The 21,397-nt window shown below is 32.5% G+C and overlaps 3 protein-coding genes across 3 annotated transcripts; 1 reads left to right on the top strand and 2 right to left on the bottom strand.

Annotated features, from left to right (window-relative positions):
• Positions 1–267: 267 nt before the first annotated feature.
• LOC127265082 (cellulose synthase A catalytic subunit 7 [UDP-forming]) lies at positions 268–5,476 on the bottom strand. Its single transcript, XM_051294763.1, has 13 exons — positions 5,353–5,476; positions 5,056–5,251; positions 3,986–4,182; positions 3,794–3,896; positions 3,613–3,733; positions 3,264–3,530; positions 2,830–3,175; positions 2,484–2,747; positions 2,181–2,393; positions 1,878–2,088; positions 1,594–1,790; positions 1,170–1,523; positions 268–1,091 (listed from the first exon to the last, which is right to left on the bottom strand). The coding sequence occupies exons 1-13, from the start codon at positions 5,425–5,427 to the stop codon at positions 510–512; spliced, it is 3,126 nt and encodes a 1,041-aa protein (XP_051150720.1). The 5' UTR covers positions 5,428–5,476; the 3' UTR covers positions 268–509.
• A 7,807-nt stretch (positions 5,477–13,283) lies between these two features.
• LOC127264860 (uncharacterized) lies at positions 13,284–17,522 on the top strand. Its single transcript, XM_051294409.1, has 3 exons — positions 13,284–13,508; positions 14,856–15,391; positions 16,645–17,522. The coding sequence occupies exons 1-3, from the start codon at positions 13,415–13,417 to the stop codon at positions 17,257–17,259; spliced, it is 1,245 nt and encodes a 414-aa protein (XP_051150366.1). The 5' UTR covers positions 13,284–13,414; the 3' UTR covers positions 17,260–17,522.
• A 1,226-nt stretch (positions 17,523–18,748) lies between these two features.
• Positions 18,749–21,020, bottom strand: LOC127264859 (probable purine permease 5). Its single transcript, XM_051294408.1, has 2 exons — positions 20,752–21,020; positions 18,749–19,954 (listed from the first exon to the last, which is right to left on the bottom strand). Exons 1-2 carry the CDS (start codon positions 20,774–20,776, stop codon positions 18,882–18,884), a joined length of 1,098 nt encoding a protein of 365 aa, XP_051150365.1. The 5' UTR covers positions 20,777–21,020; the 3' UTR covers positions 18,749–18,881.
• Between the last annotated feature and the right edge of the window lie 377 nt (positions 21,021–21,397).

Raw genomic sequence — 21,397 nt, 5'->3', positions numbered from 1 at the left:
TGTTAGGTAGATAATACAATTACTTATAAAAAATTAAAAAAAAAATGAATACTTTGTTATTTTGTTATGGTATGGATGAAAAATAGATAAATTGTTAAGAGAGGGAGAGAGTATTATTATTATTATTTTATTTAATTTCTAAATTCCTCCATTTGAAATCGAATATGATCATCGTCAGAATTTTGTCCGTTCAATATGTATTATCTGATTTTGTATCTCTCCAAATATCAAATCATCATCAGAATTTCAGAAAAGAAGCTGCAAGAATTAGGGAAATCAGCAGAGCATTCCACATTCAAAGCAAACAAACACAATCCCATTCGTCTCTCTACACATCCACACCTGTTCTTACACAAAACTCACCCGACTCGTACACCAACTGTTCGACAAAATTCCTAAACCAAGCTTCTTTATTCCCTTTCCTTCACATCAAATTCTTTAAGTGTTCCCGATCATCACATCAAAACGCACCAAATCAAATTTGCATTATCATCTTCCTCATTTTCTCATCAGCAGTTGATCCCACATTGTTTTGTATCAGGTCCCTTGGTCTTGAGTATGAAAGGGTCGATTCTAACCCAGAGGAGCGAGAAAATGGAGGCCAGCAGCACAGACCAGATGACAACAATGGTGGGAGTCCTGTTCTGCCTTCCCATCAGCCCTTTAAGAAAAGGATAGAGATGAACAATCACCCAAAACGCAAAGAAAAGCTTCCCAAACAGAGGCCCCCAAGATTGGTATCCATTGTTAATGGCGTCCGAGATTCCAGCGACAACTCCGACGAGGTTGATGATCAGAATGGTGGTCGGAGGAATCAACAATGTTGTCCACTTGAATGCGTAAAGCTCCCCGAACTCCTCGTCGTCCGTCGCCTTCGATGTAACAGTAAAGTTCGTGTCGATTCCGGCGAGAACTTTCAGCAGGCCTTGAATTACGGCAAATAGATGAGCAGAAATTCCCCCGATCACCCAAAACTGCTCGTTCCGCCACCATTCCTCGATGCTGACTCCGCTCCACCGCATTTCGAGAATTCCGGTGATGAAAATCGACAGAAAGAGGGCTATGAAGAAGAGACTAGCAAATGTGCTTATCTGGATCAAGAAAAATAAGAACAGAGGATTAGTATCAATTAATCGAACAATCTTCGACGATTACGAATTGCGTCGGACCTCCGGCATTATGAACTTATCGGTGAGCAAGCATATCGCCGGGAGCGTGCAGTAGGCGAGAAGCGGTATCGACGTGAACGGGTAGACGGTCGTATTCACATACGCGAACCGTTCGAGCCACTTGAGCTTGCCGTTTTTGTAGCCGTACCAGACGGGACTGTGATGGCTGAAAAAAATCTCGACGGAACCGAGCGCCCATCGCAGAACCTGGTTGAGACGATCGGAGAGATTGATCGGCGCAGATCCCTTAAATGCGGGTCTTTTAGGCATGCAGTAAATCGATCTCCAGCCGCGGCAGTGCATTTTGAATCCCGTCAAGATGTCCTCCGTGATCGAGCCGTAAATCCATCCCAACTGTCGGATTAATCGTAAGTATTAGAACACGGGATGATGATAGGATAAGAATTTCGATTTCAAAGAGTACCTCGGCACCCCATTCCGTCTTGTCTTCGTATCCGCAGCTTATGACATGAATGGCTTCCTTGAGCAGAGCTGCCGGGCTCGACGAAGGCGGAACTCCTCCTTCGATCATCAGCGTCGACGTCACGAATATCGGCGATTGCCCGAATTTCTTCTCGAAGTTCATCTGCGACTTCAGAAGCTCTTTATCGTCGTCGTATCCTGCGCGAAAAGAAAGAACGAATCACGAATCGACATTAACATGTTTTTTTGTTGCTTCGAATGTAGGGACTCGACAAATTTGAAAACCTTGAAGATCTGTTTCGCCGTTGACGCTGTTCTTGGCGAATTCCGGGAGCTTCTTGCGACGTCCGAAGCAAGGGCAGCAATCGCAGCTTACCATCTTTGGTCGTTTACGGCCCTTCGGAGGTTCGTAGCCGTACAACGCTTGTCGTCGAAAAACACATCCCGTCCCGACGTATACGGGGCCTTGAATCCCGTCTAGACCTTTCATGTTTATCTGCAGGGGTATCGAACATCGAATTACGAATCAAGGAAGGTTCGATAACATTTCGATGATCATTTTTGGTTTATTTTTTTGCAGGTACTTACGTCGAAGAAGACCGTGTTCCTGTTGGCGTATCGATCGTGTTTGTCGATTCCATCGAACCTCTGCGGGAACTGCACGTAACAAACCTTCTTCCCGACCTGCGGATCCATCAAGAAACACATCGCCTCGCGCACAGCCTTGCTGTTGTTAAGGTAGTGATCGCAGTCCAAGTTCAGCATGAACGGCGCGTTCGTAAGGACACCAGAAACGCGAACCTGAAACCTCGATCGAGTAAGAATCGTTCTTAACTTTCATCGTATCGATCAAGAAGCTAACGATTCGTTCGATTATGTCGTTTTTATTACCAGAGCATTCATAGCGCCGGCCTTTTTGTGGTGTTGGAAGCCCGGCCTCTTCTCACGGGAGACGTAAACAAGTCGAGGAAGCTCGTGGCCTTCGACGTCGAGACCTCCGCTTTGGCCAAGAAACACTTGAATCATACCCGGATGATCCTTCGTGTTGTTTCCCGGCCACGGCGTCCCGTCTTGCATGATCCACCCCGACGGAGGAACTTTCGCTGCTTTTGCGACCATCGCGTTTATTCGGACCTTGAATTCTTCATATTCCCTCTGCGACACAGAAATCGAACGTTCGTCGACGCATTTCTCGTGCGGATCGGAAGTAAGAGAGTCGTTTCGATTATATACGTACCTTCATAGCTCGTCGTTCCTTGACGAACGTCGGCTGGACTTTATCCTTCAAGTAGTCAACTTTCTCCGAGAAGTACATCTCCGGGGCTCGTGGCTCGATCGAAAACTTCTTGCAGAAAGGAACCCATTTTCGAGCGAACTCCGCCGTTTCGGACAACGCTTCGAAGGTGCACATCGAAGCGCCGTCGTCGGATATGTAGCAGGAGATTTTGTCAACGGGATAATCCATCGCAAGTATCGAGAGAACGGTGTTAGCCGTTACGAGGGGCGGTTCCTTCATCGGGTCGACGGTGCTAACGAATATATCCACCGGAGCTAACATGTTTGGTTCGCCTTCTCTCTCGTACCTGAATCGAATATAAATTGTCGTGTTTTATTTGATCTTCGACTCGTTTAATGTTCGAACGATATGTTCCAGGTACATTCTATTATTACCTGAGCGAAAGGCGATCGAGATAAGTCTCGCGATCGATGGGGAACCACTTGGGGAACTGGTCGAGGATCCACGAGATCGCGAACCAGATCTCGCAGATAATCGACGTAAGCCACAGGCCGATGGCGTCGTGGACAGGGTTCAAAATACGGTAGCGGAGGAAGAACGCGAGCACGAGCAGACGAGCGACTATAACCATACGGTATGGATTGAGTTTGCTCGATGCGATCGGTACTTTTCTCGACAATGGCTGTCTTGCTTCGTCTAACCTGCATTTTTACACATAACAGATTTCTCGGGCTTCAAGTTCGAAAATTTTTTAATCGAAACCTTGCTTAAAATTTCGCTTACATAGCCATGTCGGGATCGGCCGAATCATCGTATTCAGCTCCTAAATTCCCCTGCTGCATCTTCCAATCGTCCATTCGATCTTTCCATCCCGTCTCTTTCTTGTCATCCCATCGCGCACTTCCTATAATCGTATGTATGAGCTGTAGTTCGATGATATTCGATTCGATTACTGCAGTTTTACCTGGCTCGTCGACGGGATACGGATGGACCCTCTTATGCAACGAGGTTCCCGTCATCGGGTCTCCGTGAGCGTAGTTGCTCGAAATCGGGATTTCTCCGCTGACCTGTGTTTGTTTAATTGTTTTAAGGATTTTAAACTAAGGTTTTGTTTTGCAGGGGAAGCAGCGATCGATTCATTCGAAGAAATTCTTACAGGACAGGAGCGGACGCCGGCGATAACAGGTGGATATTGCGCGCTGTCCTCGTCGTCGGGTCCTCTTCCGTAACTCATCTTTCCATGAAGCATTGCCTCTGCAATACTTGTGTTCTTCCTCTGTTCATCGATGTTGAATTCGTGCTCAATGTCGTCGATGTCTTCCTCGTCGTCGTCTCCCTCAACCCTCGGACTCCCTGCGCGATCCGACGTCCGAACAACATACAAAAGGTTCGAAACTTAGACTTCACATTCTTATATATATATATATATATTCGATTCCGTCATTCAATTCTTTGCTCATTTACTTTATATCTATATATATACTACCTCTGCATTCAATTCAGTATTCATTTTCTTTTTTATGTTTGTTTGGAAGATTGGATTAGATTTTCACTTTTCATCCCATTTTTTCTCCTCAAAAACATCAAATCAAACACCTATTTTTCATTTTTTATATTATACTAAAAATCAATTTTACATTCAAAATATCACATCAACATCTATTTATATCACATCATACAACTATTCAAATTCAAAATTTTTACTAGACAAACACATATACATATTACTTTCGTCCTTCAATTTTATGCCAATTTTCTTTCTATTTTTATGTATATACTATTTTTATTGTTCAATTGTATGTTCATTTATTTTTATTTCGTGGACATCCAAACAACATACATAGGTTTGACACCTAGAAAATTGCAAAATTGCATTCATTTCTTTTATATTTTACAAAGAAAACAAGCACATAATTGAATTTATATATATATACTACCCCCAAGATTCAATTTTGGTACCAATTTTCTTTTTATATTACAAAGAAAGTGACCATAAAATTGAATTTATATATATATAGCTACTTCAATCATTCAATTTTGTGTTGATTTCCTATACATATCACAAAGAAATTAGGCACAAAATTAGATTATTATATATACTACATCACTTATTTAATTTTATGCTCATTTTTTTTTTATATTTCACAAAAAAAAAACGATCATACAATTGAATGACAAAGATAGTATACATGAATACATACATAAATACACGTATATTACATATACCTTTAAGGCGTTTGTATCTGGTCTTGCACTGCGGACACAGCTGACTCCCCTCACGTCTCTCGTACTCGTAGCATGGTCGACACACCGGGAACCCGCACTCATTGCACGCCACGAAGAGCTCCCCGTCCACCGTCAAGCCTATCTCATCCCCGCAAATCTCACACACTTGACCGCTCAAATTCTTCAGAGGCTTTGGCTGCAGATTGATCAAAAAAAAAAAAAAAAAAAAAGACACAAAACGTCGATGATCAAGATCAGACAGACACAAACCTCGGAATTGATCGAATTATCGAATACCTCCTCGTGGCCGTGAATGACGACGAGCTCGTTCCGGTTGTGCGAGCCTGCAACGAGACCGGCGCTGGCTTCCATTCGATCGATCGGTAAGAGTCGAGGCGAGTGAATGAAGGGATGATGTATTTTGAAGGAATTATAATGTTTGAGGGTAGCATTTGTATCATTTTCGAGGGTACCTAATGGACATACGTTGCTTCAATTTGGGTGCAGAGTCGATCTCCATTCTCAGTCAGTCAGTCATTGCCTCCAAGTTAAGCTTCTTCTGTTTCAACTACCTTCTTCTAAGCCTTTCCTTCTATCCTTCTTCCCCACCAAACTATACACAAATATATATATATATAGATACAGATATAGAAATAGATAGATACAAGAATGCATACAAGAGATAACAGGGGGGGTTTTGAAGTTTTTGAGTTTGGAGAAAATTTGAAAACAGTAGAAAATTAGGTATGATATTATGGTTTGTAGGAGGAAATAAGAATTTGTGATAAGATTTTAAAAGAAAAAATAAATAAATAAATAATTATTGATGAATTATATCAAAATTTAAAAAATATATATATATATGTATAGATAAATAGATATGGAATGTGTGTGGGGTTTAAGCTTTGGAGTTTCGAGAAATTTTGAAAATAATAAAAATAATGTTTTAATAGATGAAATAAATATTTTATGTAATATTTTTTTAAAAGATTATTCACTTTGTCCTAAGTATCAATTTTTTTTTTTTTGCATGGAGTTTGTATATTAGTATTATATTGATATGTACGTAAAGAATATAGTAGCAATGATTAAAATAATTTTATTAGTATCGTATAATATATTGTAATTTGTAAAGGTATTTGTAATGTTATGTAGATAATACAGTTACTAAAAAAAATAAAATAAATTTTTTTTATAGGACGGACCAAAATAAAAAAAAATGAATAATTTATTATGGGACGAATAGAGTATTATTAATTAATAATATTAAAATTTCTAATATATATAAATAGATTAATAGATATGAAAATGTTGGGGGGAGTTTGGAGTTTACAAAAAAAATTTGAAAAACAAAAAATTAGCTATTGATATTATATTTTGTAAAAGAAAAGAAACATTCGATGTAATATTTTTTTAAAACAAAAACAAAAACTATCGTTTGATAAATAATACTAAAAATTTAATTAATAATATATATTATATATTATTCCTTTCGTCTCAATACAATAGTCTTGTTTACCGATTTTGTCCGTCTCAAAACAATAGTTTTATTTCCATAAATAATCATATCACTATAAAATTATCCTGTACTTTTTCATTATTATTACACATTTGCCACTACTTTTTACACTAATACACTCACAATGGCAAAAAAATTTTTTACCTTTACTTTTTATCCACTATCAATATAATATCAATATTTTTTAAATCTTACGTCAAATACAACCCAAACTATAGTTTTTGGACGGAAGGAGTAACACATATGGAAATGTGCGGAGGAATTTTTATTATTATTTTAGGTAAATTGTGGAATGATGAAGTAATTAAGAAAAGTGAGTTTTTAAGGACAAAGATAAGCAGAGGAGTTTTGAAGCAACTTTTGGTTCCATTATTGACTCCTCTTAATTATTATTCAATTATTTATGACGTACAAATCATTTTCTTTTTATTATTTACTATGTAACATTCATAATTTTTGTATTTTTTGATGAATTTTTTATATATACTACTAGTTATGAAAAATTGTATCAGTAATATAAAAAAAAAAAGAAGAATATTTTGTATTAAATTGTTTGATTTTTTGTGAGTTGACATTAAAACTGATAAATTTGACTTTTTAAATATACTCTCACTTCTAATAATTTTTTTTTGTTTGTAAAATATCAAATTTGTTTGTTTATTGTATGTTTCTTTTAATACATTTAGGAACATAAAATATGCTAAAAGTATGAAATGAATTGAAGATATTTAGATAATATTTTTTGGGCAAGAAATTGTTGTTTGTTTTCAATATTTTGGAATAAAATAAAATAAATTCCTAGTAGTACTACTTGACATTACACTTTTAAAATTTTATTTTAATCTTCAATTTTTAACTTATCATTTCAATATTTGTATTTTGGTAGGATTTAGTTATCAATATCTCTCTCAGAAATTAGTTTTATGTGTAAAAAAAAAAAAAAAAATTATACCTAATATAAATCTAAAATCAGACCTAGCTGAAGCATATTTTAGACATATTTTTAATAAAATATATTATCACATTACAAAATAAAATACAATATGTGTTAATTGAAATTATATATGGACAGTTCATACTTTACAAGTATTTTGTATGAATATACATTTTATATTGAAATTTATATATGTTACGTGGATTATTATATATTGTATATATTATATTAGCTTAAATGTTATACTATTGATTTATATTTATTATATTGAGCATTCATATTTAATATATATATTGTCATCAAGATGCTAAATGATATGGTGCACACCCCATAATTTTTCATTCCAAATCAATTATTGAAAAATTACTAAAATCTTCTAACGTAAAATATGTAAGATGTGATCTCGTGTCATTTATTTATTGATGGTTTAAATAAAATAAAATAAATAATAATAATATTAATATTAGAATTGGTCTAGTCAAATTAATAGTGATTTAATACCACTTTATCATTATCCCACGTTGATAGAACGTGGGATAATGACTTTAACGTAAAGGATTCCGGTTCTCCCTCTGTCTATAAAAGGTCAGAACAGATCTATTCTATCACACATAGAAAATAAACTTATGCGTTCTGGCATCAAGGCTAAGAGGAGAAACCAGATGATCCAACTCATCATCCAAACCAGAAAATCAAACTCATCGTCCAAATTAGAGGATCCAACTCATCGTCTCAACCAGAGGATCCAACTTGTCGTGTGCGAGAATAGTTTCCAACCAAGGTCAGTATGTATACACATTTATATGATTTTGTGAGAATCATAAAGTTCAAGGTCTACGAATTGAAATCGATTATATTTTATTATAAACTTACAAAATAAATCCAAAGCCATAAAAAAATAAACCATAATTACTAATGACAAATAATGAGTTGATGTGTCAATTAAACATGATCAAAGTTCTTTTGTTGAATACACCATTTTATCCTTTTTTTTTCCATTATTTTAATGAAGATATAGTATATAATATACTACCATGTGTACATATATATATATATATATATATCTTCAAAATTTTAATATTATTTATCGAAATTAAATTTTTATAAAATATAATATTAAATAATTATTTTATATATATATATATATAATAGGCTAAATTGCACAAAATTCACTTGTGATTTCACGAAATTGCGCCAAATCCCCCGTACTTCTAAAACTGCGTCAAACTCCCTCGTAGTTTCATAAACTCTGCGTCTAACCCCCTCGTCAGTCCTTATTTAACTATATTTGACCTAAATACGCTCAAACTGCGAATAAATTTTAGAATCTCGATTTCTAAACTACTAAAATTACAAATATATTTATTTTTCTTATATTTAGCTTTAAAAAAAAGTAAAAATAAGCTCTTAAAACCTTATAAAAATAATTATTATTGAGTATATTTACTATTTTTTTAGGCTAAATATATATATAAAAAAATGAATATATTTGTAATTTTAGGGGTTTAGAAATTGAGATTCTAAAATTTATTCGCAATTTTGGGCATTTAAGTCAAATATTGTTAAATAAGGACCGTCGAGGGAGTTAGACGCAGAGTTTATAAAACCACGAGGAAGTTTGATGTAATTTTAGAAGTATAGAGGATTTGGCGAATTTCGTGCAATTTAGCCTATAAAATATCACATTAAATATTTAATTTATTCTTAAAATTTTCAAATCTCTAAAAATCTCCATCCAAGTAGATATGTTTGGGTTTATAATCTATATGCAAGAAAAGCAAGTTGAGAATTCATTTTCTAAACAATAGTAAAAAGATCTAAATTAATTGCAAAAACATTTTATAAGGTCCCCTGTAATTATCAAAATAAGGATATTTCACCTTATATATTTATAAAATTTACTTTGGGTGAACATTGGCAAATATATATATATATATATATATTTTACCTGGAATCGAAGACCTAATTTTTCAAGTAGAAAATGTCTCAAATTTGATTTTTAAGTGTTTGGTATTGATATATATATATATATATATATATTAAAAATTAAAAAAATATATATATAACCAAACACAAGAAACAAAGTGAGAGTAAACATTGAGTTGGGCCCTTATGGGCCCATTAGTCTTGGCCCAGTCCATACATGTGACTATGTTGATCTATATTTATGATTAAAATATGAAATATTAGTATTATCAATCTAGATAAGAATAAGAAATGAAAAATACTATTTCATCCCAACTTAATTTATCAATCTTATCATTTTAATTCATCATAAATTAATCCATTAAATTATTTTAGTAATTGTGGTTACACAAAAATAAACAAAAACATTTACATTTCAATTACTATTATAGCAATATATCACTTATTTTAAATTTTTTCTTTTCTAATAAAAATGTACTCATTTTTTAGATAAGATACCACATTTTTATTATTTTATCTAAAAAACAACAATAAAAAAATTACAAAACACAAAGAATACATAGTATTATTTCTCTTTATATGTATATATATATTTCAAAGTATGTATTGATATAATATTTAGAATGTAAAATTAATTTTTAGTATAATAAAAAAATAAAAAAAAATGTTTATATGATATTTTAGAGGAAAAAAAATTAATAAATAAAGAAAATCTTGAAAAATCCTCGGACAAGTGGTTTTATAAATATAACCGCGTTGGTACGATATAATGGTCGGTAATATTAATTCTAATATTGCTAATATATATATATTATCGAGTTTCTCATTCTAGATTTTTTTGATTATTGTAGTTTACAATCTATTTCGATTCAAAATTAAATTTATTATACAAACTTTGCTCATATTGACTTTCTCAAGTGGTGTGATTAAAAGTAATATTATAATCATAAAAAATTATATTAATTTTGTAAAAATAATTATAATTATATGTATTACAACTTTATTAATTATGATATATTTAATAATAATTCATATGCTATCGTTTTCTTCTCTCTTCAGTCTATTTTAAAATTATGTTTTCATTTCTTTTTAATTTTAATTGTCTGTTAAATTTTATATTTATTTTATTTATAATAAATCATAAATTATACTTCCTTCGGTTCATTTTAAATGATCCTTTTGGGATTTTGTAGTTATTAAGGAAAAATAATATTTCATTGATCTGTGAAAGTGTATAAATTTTTTTAATATTTTTGCTCTTTGACTTTATGTATAAAATAATTGTATATGTAATGATATATTTTTAATTTAAGTAAAAGTTAATGATACTTTGGTATTAATGTACAATTAATATTTTTTTAAATAACAAATTGATATTTTTTATGTAAGACGAATAAAAATAATATTTTGAATTATAACGAATTGTGAGTAAAAAATTCACTATCTTTTACTAGATGTCAAATTTTACCAATTATTTAATAGATTTTTTTTATAATATTCATAATTTACTTTTTACATATCATATATTAATAATAGAAATATTAATATTTCTTTACTTTTGCAGCAAACATAGCCTACTAGGACTCGGGTGTGTTTGTTTAGGGATTTGGATTTTGAGTTGGGATTTGAATAGTAAAGTTTTGAATTTGAATAGTTGTACGACGTGATATAAATAAGTGTTGATGTGATATTGTAAAATTAATTTTTAGTATAATATAAAAAAATAAAAAATATGTATTTGATTTGATTTGATATTTTTGAAGAAAAAAAATTGTATGAATAGTAGAATTCAAAATCCTACTAACAAACACAGTGGTTTGAATTTGAATAATATTTTATAAAATACAAATATGCTTATATTGAAAATTTTATGCATTAACTAATACCAAAAAACATTAAAAATTAGAATGTGTTCACTTGATAATTTTTTATATATTTTCTAACTAATATCATTAAAGAAAAATAATACATATAATATCTGTATTTTATCTATTTATAAAAAAAATAATAATTTAATAAAAATATTATTTTAATAATATTTACAAGATTTTCATGCATAATATAAAAAAATTATACTAATTGATATATATATATATATATAAAATTAACATATGTGCAGTAAATAATAATATGGCCATAATTTTTTTGTGACATGGTCTGTTTGTTCAACAATTTTTAGAAATTGAGATTCTTAAAAAATAATAGTTTATAATTTTTTTTAAGACAATTTTTTATATTACATACAAAAATTAAATTTTTAAAAAAGAATTAAACACTTATTTAAAAAAGTAAAGAAAATTAAACATTTTTTTATTTTATTTTTATTCTGCTTGTACGCTAAATCTATGCATGCTATAATTATAGGAATTATCAAGGGTGTGATTGTCTGTGGGTTTGGATTTTGAATTGAGATTTAAATAGTAAAAATTTTGAATTTAAATAGTTGTATGATTTGATATAAATAAGCATTGATGTGATATTTTGAATGTAAAATTGATTTTTAGTATAATATAAAAAATAAAAAATAGGTATTTTATTTGATATTTTTTGGGACAAAAATGAGATGAACAGTGAATTGAAAATCCAATCTCTCAAACAAAATAAATTAGTTTATATGCTCATAATTTTATTATATTTATTTTAGTACATGATAATAAATTTGTCATTATTTCTACTTACTATATTACTTTTTACTAATTTTATATATTAGTTTTTACATACTTTATTTTAAAGTGGCATGTGCTGAATTTCTGTCGAATAACACACAATGTACTAACAAATAATACATTAGTATTGACAGTATATTATTTATATTAATATAATAATATAAATATAACAAATGAATCAACAATATATGATATAGTCTTTACATGCAACAGTTGATTTTAGCATAATATATACTTTTATACAACATATATTGTAATTATATCAAAAATAAATATAACTCTCATTATTAGACGGAGTAGTATTATTTTTTAAGCTAATATTGAAATTCAAAAAAATACTTTAAACCGGAAAGAAGAAAATAATATTATTTTATTTTTATAATTTAAACAGTACCATAATGTATAGAATTTTATTTGTATAATTTTGAATAGTAAAATTTTGAATTAAAATAGTTATTTAATGTGATATAAATATGTATTGACGTGAAATTTTAAATATAAAATAAATTTTTTTATATAATATAATAAATAAATAGTAGATGTTTGATTTAATCTTTTTTTCAAAAGAAATAAAAATTAGAATAGTAAACTCAGGTAAAAACTCCACGAGTAAAAAGACCTTGTTTTACCAAAGGTAATTAAAATAAGAAAGTCAACAAAAATTTAGTAAATTTTGACCATAGAAAGATTATAATAATGACAATGATACACTTGCGTGCGTTTCTTTAGAAGTTTTTGCCATATTACGATTATTCATAAATTTATTTTACAAAAATATATAAAATTAAATACTTTCATTTTTATTTTTCATATAATATAAAAACATCAAATTATTTTTAGATTTAAATTTTGAATTTGTTTGATTAAATAATAAAAAATTTGAATTAAAATACATATAAACAAATATTGATATAAATAATTAAAAAAATTGTAAAGTTTGATTGTGAATTTTAGATTTTGAATTTAAATTTTTAAATAATAAAAATTTAAATTTAAATACTTAAAAAATTATTTGAATACTAAATAATAATTATTATTTTATGCAATATATTTAAAAAAAATAATATAAATAATATAACCCACAAAATAACACAGAGTGTTTTACCTTGTGGGCCCCCAGAGAACGACAAGTATATACACCATCGGGGGCAGAATTTTCAGTCACTTTCTTTTTCTTCTCTTTCTATTGCGGTGAAAAACCCTCGCTCGCCTGCTCTCTCTGATCTTCTTCTTTTCTTCAAGATTTCTACTCAATAATTCGATTACCCACCGCCTTTTGGATTTCTTGGCTGCTTCGATTTCATCGATCGAGTAATGGAGTCGGAAAATCGAGGGATTCGTCGCGAAATCTCGACCCACATACGCCGGGATTACGTTCACTCCACTTTCACGGAGCCACCTCTTCGATGTTGGTTTGCTTTCGATTTCGCTATCGCTATCGTTTTCGCCTTTTCATTTTTTGTATATATTGTAGTTTCTGGTTAATTTTCCTCTTTCTTGTTTTTGGTGCCTTTTGTGTTGTGGTTTTTTTTTTTTTCGTCTTTTCGCGAAAGTTAACGCAATTTTGTTATTGTTCATTCCGAAATTGTTATGATTCCTTTCGGAGTATGCTTAGAACTTTTATGAAGCGCCGATGATGTGAGGCATGCGCGGGAAACTGATTATGTGTTTCGGAATTTTTTTTTTACCCTTTTAAGGAACGTTTCGAATGTGATTTCCTTTTGGTTGATTCTTGAATGAGAAAAAGTTGAAATTGCACACGTGTTTAACGTTTCAGTTCGATTTTTGTTTCTTCAACATTTTGCTGTTTTGGTAAATTTTCTTGTGGACGATCAAGCAATCTTCAAGTTTAGTCTATGGCGGGATTGAAAATTGATGTATATTTATATTGACATCTATTGATTATTTTTATCATCCTTTGTTCTGGAAAAAAAAAACACACATATATGGATATATATATGTATGTATGTATGTATGTATGTATTGCAATTATGCATTTATTTTGGCCCCAATGTTTTGTGTTTTCCTGTGTGAGAATAAACATGTGATCTTGTGTAAGTACTTAATAGATAGGTAGTTGGAATTTTGATTACGTAAATACGGTACCGTTTTATTTTGTTACTGATCCTTGATCATGTTTACTTTAAATGGATTAAATAGTATTTACGCCGTTATTTACGGCGTAAAAATTAGTTAATCCATTTAAAGTAAACTTGACCTGACTGTAAATAGTATTTACGCTTTTATTTACGACGTAAAAATTAGTTAATCCATTTAAAGTAAACTTGACCTGACTGTAAATAGTATTTACGCCGTTATTTACAGGCGTAAAGATTAGTTAATCATTTTAAGTAAACTTGACCTGACTGTAAATAGTATTTACGGCGTAAAATCCATTTAAGGTAAACTTGACCTGACTGTGGGGATGTTTATATGATTATAAAATGATTGTGTTATAAATAATAATGTTATGATTGTAAAGCATACCCTTAAGGTATAAAATATTATGTAATGATTTGATACTTTGTAGTTAGCTTTTAGTTTTGAATTAGGGTAATAATTGGGCGTTGACTAAATTTTGAATATCCATGTATATGTATGCACTATGCAAGAAAAATCGAATTATTGCTGAAAGGTTGTTTTACATTGTTAGAAATTGTTTTGAAATTCATTTTTAATTAAAACAAAATATTATTTTTGTTTTAAAAAATTTTGTTAGCTAGTTTTGTCAAGCATCTAACTTGAATTGTTTCAGCTGGCTATCTCGGGCCAGAATTTGGGAGGGCACAGCTAGCACACTCCCTAAATTACGACTATCAACAACAATCTCGTTGTTATCCTCCGTTGCATCCTTTTCCTTCACATCGTCCTCATTATATTCAAGATGCAGTCCAGACTGAGATTGCGATGGAACAGATGAGAAGTCAGATAATTATGACTGAGCTTATGAGAAGTCGTGCTTTGATGGCTGAGGTGATGAGGGAGAGGGAACTGTTGATGGAGAGGGAACTGATTCTTAGGCATCAAAGTGATGGGTTTGTTTTTGGCTCGACACCGAAAATGGGGTATGACTCACTAACAAGGCTTCCACTTCTGGGAGCAAGGGCAGAGCCATGGCCGCTGGAAAATGGAACCGTGCAACCTTTCGCACAGATAATTAGACCGAATGGTAGGGTTGAATCCGGAGGATGTGAGGGTCTGATCTCTCAGGCAGGGACACCTTCGTTGAGAATTTCAGAGGTTAATGCTTCCTCAGAGAGCAACAAAGAAAAGCCGATAATTACCTTGCAGGTCAGTACTTTCTTTCTTTAGACCTCTTCTATATCTAGTCATTAATAAATTTCAAAGATCTGAAATATGCGAGCATGTGATTTATTTTATTTGCACAGCGTACTTCCTATATAAAATGTGATACTCGTACGTAAGGATTTGTCTGTAGATATCATGGTATTTTTATACTTTTAACATTAGGTGATAGCTCCGACTTTTTTTCTTTATTTTTGTGAGAAATCATAGCTGATTAGAACTTGCCTAACCATTCTTATCTATTAGCTCCGTGTGCACTCAATTTCGTGTGAATCTATGCTGACTGAAATTGCTGTAACCGAAATAGCCTTGCCTTTTAACCTCTCTCCAGTGTTTGGATTTACCTTTCGGGCATTTCAGGTCTCCTTTCAAGGCATGTGTTTCTCCCCACAAAATTTCAACATTTCATTGTTTTAAAGACGTAATATAGCCATAAATTCATAAACATAACTGACCTCATGTGAAGTTTGCATTTTTATAATAAAACCCTCTCAAATATAAATGTGTGTGAATAAACCTGTTATGTTTTTTCTACAACGATTTAATTTACCCTCACAGCATGGGTTTCGGGGGTTGTGAAAGTTTGTAATCAGCGCTTTTTTTATAGTGAACACAGCCGGTGTTTGCATATATATCATTTTACAAGGTTTCTTTTCTTAATTCTTGATTTTGCAAGATGACTACTTTTTCTTGAATATTTTTTTAAATGAAAAACTGAATGACTTGTATTCTTGAAATAAGACATGAAAGGCGTAGTTCAAATGCTGAGATGACTTGAAAACAATGATGTTCCATAAATGTTCCAAAACAAATAACTTGTAGTTACCTAATTAGATTCCTTGAGATCTCATGTTTGTGCGGAAATGGAAAGAACACATCTATAAGTTGCAAGTATTCGGATCGGAGGTGTCTCTACTACCATAAGCATCTTTTAGATTTCTTAGGACCTCCTGGTTGTGTTGTAAAGAACACATTTTTTACTAAATACTCTTTTGACCGTATTTGTTTAGTATATTCCATTCTCGACTGCCTGGTGTTCAAAAAGATTCCTTCATACAATCGCATTCCTAAAAGAACATGTATTTGATATGTATGCATATGAGATAGAAATGTATCGTTTTTACTATCATTTTACCGAGAACACTGCAAAAGACTCATAGTTAGTTCAATCTTAGATTTTGTTCCATCAGCGTTTATACGGCAACTAGTTTCGTAATTGTGTTTTTCATGCAAACTAGGTGAAACGTGACGAGAACATAACTGGATCGAAGAGAAAGCTGAAGGAGACACCAGATTCTGCCAAATCTCCGTCAGATAACCACCCAACGACAAAGAAAGCTAAAACCGAGTGGAGTTGCTCCATTTGTCAAATTCAGACCACAGGCGAACAAGGCTTAATTGATCACCTCAAGGGGAAGAAGCACAAGTCGAAGGAGGCTGCAATGAAAGTTCAAGCTTCCGGTAAAAATTACCGCATCGGGTTTTGCGCAACGAAACCCGCCAAGCCCACTGTCGATCAACCACCTACCAATTGCTCCGATAAACCAAAATTGCTAGAGGGCCGAAACCACAATGACAATAAGAAAAATGACGAGAGAGTTACTAGAAACGCCCCAAAGTACAGTGGTGCGCCTAAGAAGGATAATTTCAAGTTTTGGTGCGAAAAGTGTCGGGTGGGCGCCTACTCTAAGGAAGTGTTCGAGAATCATAAGAAGGGGAAGAGACACGTTGGTTTGGCGAGGGCAAATAAGGAAAATCCTCGACATGGGGCGGGTGGCGATAGGGATGGGAAGTTCAAAGCTTGTGGTTATTTTGTCGCACAAAAGAACCAGGCGAGCGGGAAGATGAGTTGAGATGACGACAGAATGGTGTTGCTGTCTGTTGAAGACACAGTGTGAATGATTAGGAGGTTTGATTTGGATTCTGATTATCATTTTCGGACACTTTTTTCCGCATTTATTTTTTTTCGGACACTTTTTTCACCCTCTGTCTCTCTTTGTTGTTGTTGGTAAGACCACCTCTGTTGTTCTGTTCTGTTTGTTATATTTGTGCTTTGTTTTGTAAGGTTGTTTGTGATCAACTACTGAAGATGATGATTGTTAGGGTTTTTTTTTTTTTATTTATTATAATGTGTGAATTTGCAGCCAACTATGTAGGACAGGTGAGTTTGGAGACGTTAGAAATGTTTTTAGGTATAACATAATTTTGATTAAAAAATAGTAGTTCCAATACATACATATATATTTATATTTGTATTTATATCAAAATTAAAATAAATTATTTCTTCCATGGTATAAGTAGAATATAAAATGTATATATAATAGTAAAATTACTACTAAAATAATTATTTTTTCACTACACGCCTCCATCTTTCTTAATTTACTTGTCCTTTTCATTAAAGAATTGTTTGTTTGATTTCCCTCTACACTAAAAATTAAGTTCACGTCCACACCATTCCTTTTCACTTTCTTCTTCACCTCTCTCTCTTTATCTCTCTCCGTTAATTACTTTTATCACTCCAAACATTTTCAATCCATCGTATATAAATAAATAGCAAAATTATTATTTTTAGGGTGGCATATTTTTTCTACAAATTTGCAAAAAAAATAAAATTGTAACATCCTTTTTTATGAGACGGTGCTACTTTTGTGTTATATATATATATATATATATTTATATTATAGTATTTTTTTAATTATAATAAATTAAATATTTGCTACTATATTCAATAAATTTTTATTTTTTTTATGCATAACTAGCTGAGAAGCCATCAAATATACCCAAATAAGTTATCATATTTTCTTCGCCAAAGCGGATCTAGAATACACGTGAGTGAAGATAAAAGCTCATTGAAAACATTTAGCTATGTATTTTGAATATAAAACTTATAGTTTTACTTGATTTTTTGAGAAAAAATTAATTAAAAAATAGTAAAATCCTCCAATCAAACACACCCCAAAGTTGTGTTTGGTTACTATAAAACTTTGATTTAAATAGTTATATAATGTGATATAACTATATTAATTTGATATTTTGAATATAAAATTAATATTTAGTATAATATAAAAAATAAAAATAAATATTTATTTAATATTTTCAGAGAATAAAAATTAATGAATAGTAAAATCCTTCCAACCAAACACATCCCCAGAAAACTTTTGCTACAATAATTGAAGCATAGTAACTTAATTAGCAAAATTCCTTTTCACGGAAAAGACACCATAAATTAGATTTTATGCAATGAATATATATTTAAGTAATAATTAACAGTATTTCATTATTAGTGTATAATTATTTTGCACGATAGCCATATTTTTTAAAAAAAAAAATTAGTAAAAATGGTACTTTAAGTTGGGATAGGCAATTTATTACACAATCGTATCATTGTCCAATAGAGCAAACACATTCTACATACGGCAAGAACACACCTCTTTCCCGCATCGATATTTAGCCCGATAAGCGATTACAAGGAGCCTTAACTAGTCGGGTAATGCCCGTATATATAACAGGCAAATCCCCATAATGTAATAACCAAAGACAAGATCTTGAACCCGCTCATCGGATCGTTCAACAGTATAACAGCCGCAACGGCGGTTAAGGGCACCCGGATCGAGTTTAGGACACCGGCCAGCACAGTCGACGCCAAAAACAGGACAGCCGTCGCCCCGAGAATCCCGAGCTGAAACGAGATGACTCCCCATATAATAACCGAGAGGTACGAACTTCTACCCCCGGCAAAACTATTCGACTCGGAAACCATCCCCGAAAAGTCGTCGTTTATTACAACCCCGATCGTAGTGAACACGAACGCGAAGAAAGACACCATCACCTGCTGCTCCAATACGACGTGAAACGATCTTCTCCCGAGCAGTTCGACGAAAACGAGCTCGGACAGAGCAAAAATAAGCCCGTGTAGAAATGACGCCAGAATGTTCCATACAAAACCCATCGCGTATTGACCGTCCGTTACGCTCCCGTACCTGTCTGAATCCGAGTCGAGCGCGATTATAGCCATCGCGGCGGTGATGACGAAAATTGAGTTCACCGTGCAAGAGTTGATCTTGTTCTTGACTATGAGGTACCCGAAGAGCGCTGAGAAGATCAGAGAAGTCGATCCCAACAATGAAGCTGTGGATGCCGGCAAATATGCGTATCCGTACGCATACAAGAGGTTATCGGCAGCGCTTAAAAATCCCAACCCGACGTACGAGACGACGAGTTTTGCGCTCAGAGGAGTCGGATAATTTCCCGCAACGAAGTACATAGGGATCAGAACAAGTAAAGGAATAGGCCATCCGGCAACGGCTACCCACGAGATTATCCATTTGCTCGTCCCGCCATTGGAATAGTAAACTCGTGACAGAAGAGATGACGCCGGGAATGCCACGAGCATAGCTGCGCTGCTTAGAGATAAGAGAATCCAATGCGAGATCGGCTTGCTTTCGAACGTTTTTCTTGCCATTGTCCTATAGGCCACCACTCTCCCCCACGCCGATACCCGGCCTTGCCGAGCCGGCCGCGGCTCCTCTGATTCTTCAGCTTCCATTTCTTCCCTCGGGAATTAAGAACAACAAATTAGGTTGTGTTTTTTTTAGATTTTGTCGTTCAGAGTCTTTTTTTTTTTTTCTTTCAAAAATATCAAATTAGATATCGACTATATCAAATCAACCAATTATTCAAAAATCCAAACCCAAACCCACAGATATCACATTAATATCTATTTATATCACATCAAACAACTATTCAATAATCCAAACCCAAACCTACAAACACACACACCCTAAGGCTCAGTTTACTCAATACATTTTTTAAAAATTTTGATATGGTTCTTCACATTTTTAAAAAATTTGAAAAGTCTCTATCTAGACTAAGTATAAGAACTCGACAGATTTTAAGTCCAAGGGACTCAAATAGTAAGAATAATCAACAGTATGTGTAGAAAGTTTTAGTGCAAACAGAAGGAATCATCGTCGCAATAGGTATGGAATATTTAACAGCAGATCAACAATGGAAGCAGCTTAGGATCAAAGCAATTACACTAAATAAAAAAAAAAAAAAAAAAAATTCAGTGAGAAATCAGGTGCTAACCATAGATGCAATTCAAACACGACAAAACAGTGACCAATTATCAGAACTCCATAAACATACACAAATGGTGTGCCCTACCTTTTCCACTAAAATTGGGCGAATAGATAAATTCAAAAGCACCCAATCGCAACCATTTCATACAGAAATCACACACAACCGACACAATATACAGTTATTTGAAATCGAAGCCCAGAAATTCCTCAATTAACGAACCAATTCACAGTTTCACACCAACAGTTAATTGCGATTAGGCTAACCTGATGAGACGAGTGGCTGGTACATGAACTCCGACGAAGATCTGACTGAGGCAGCCGAGCAGAATCGATTGACTGCGTGATTCCGAATCGGCGGCGAAATTGTCGGTCACTCGAAGCTTATGTGTGCATCAAAACCGACGAAATCATTCTCGCTCGCGGACTCGATAAGAACTCCGGAAGAAGAATTCGAATGGATTGGAATTGAACATGAATCAGATCCAAGTTTTGATATCTCTGTGTGAGGACAGTAGTAATCTCTCTGGCTATAATGGCGTCAGTCTGAATTCACGTCGTCGTCGTGGGGTAATATAAAATATATATATATATATATATATTTAGATTATATAAATGCATTCAAGTAAAACGTGAATAAAATAGACCGACAGGAATGCTTGGACGTATATTTATTTATTTTATAATTTTAAAATTTGAAAACTTTTTACTTTTTGTTATATTATTATTCCCTTTCCTCTGGTGGTTACGTATTTCTATTTTTGGATATTAAACTACAAATTAAATATTTAGATTTTTTTTTTACAAATATTTTTATTTTACATTACATTATTACTTTTACATCAAAAAGCAAGTGCAAAAACGTTCGTTACATTATTTTAACTATCCACTATAATTAAAATACTATTATTTC

This window comes from Andrographis paniculata, unplaced genomic scaffold, assembly GCF_009805555.1.
Source record: "Andrographis paniculata isolate CXL003 unplaced genomic scaffold, ASM980555v1 Contig71END, whole genome shotgun sequence".
Lineage (NCBI taxonomy): Eukaryota > Viridiplantae > Streptophyta > Magnoliopsida > Lamiales > Acanthaceae > Andrographis > Andrographis paniculata.
This window is presented reverse-complemented; position numbering and strand designations above follow the sequence as displayed.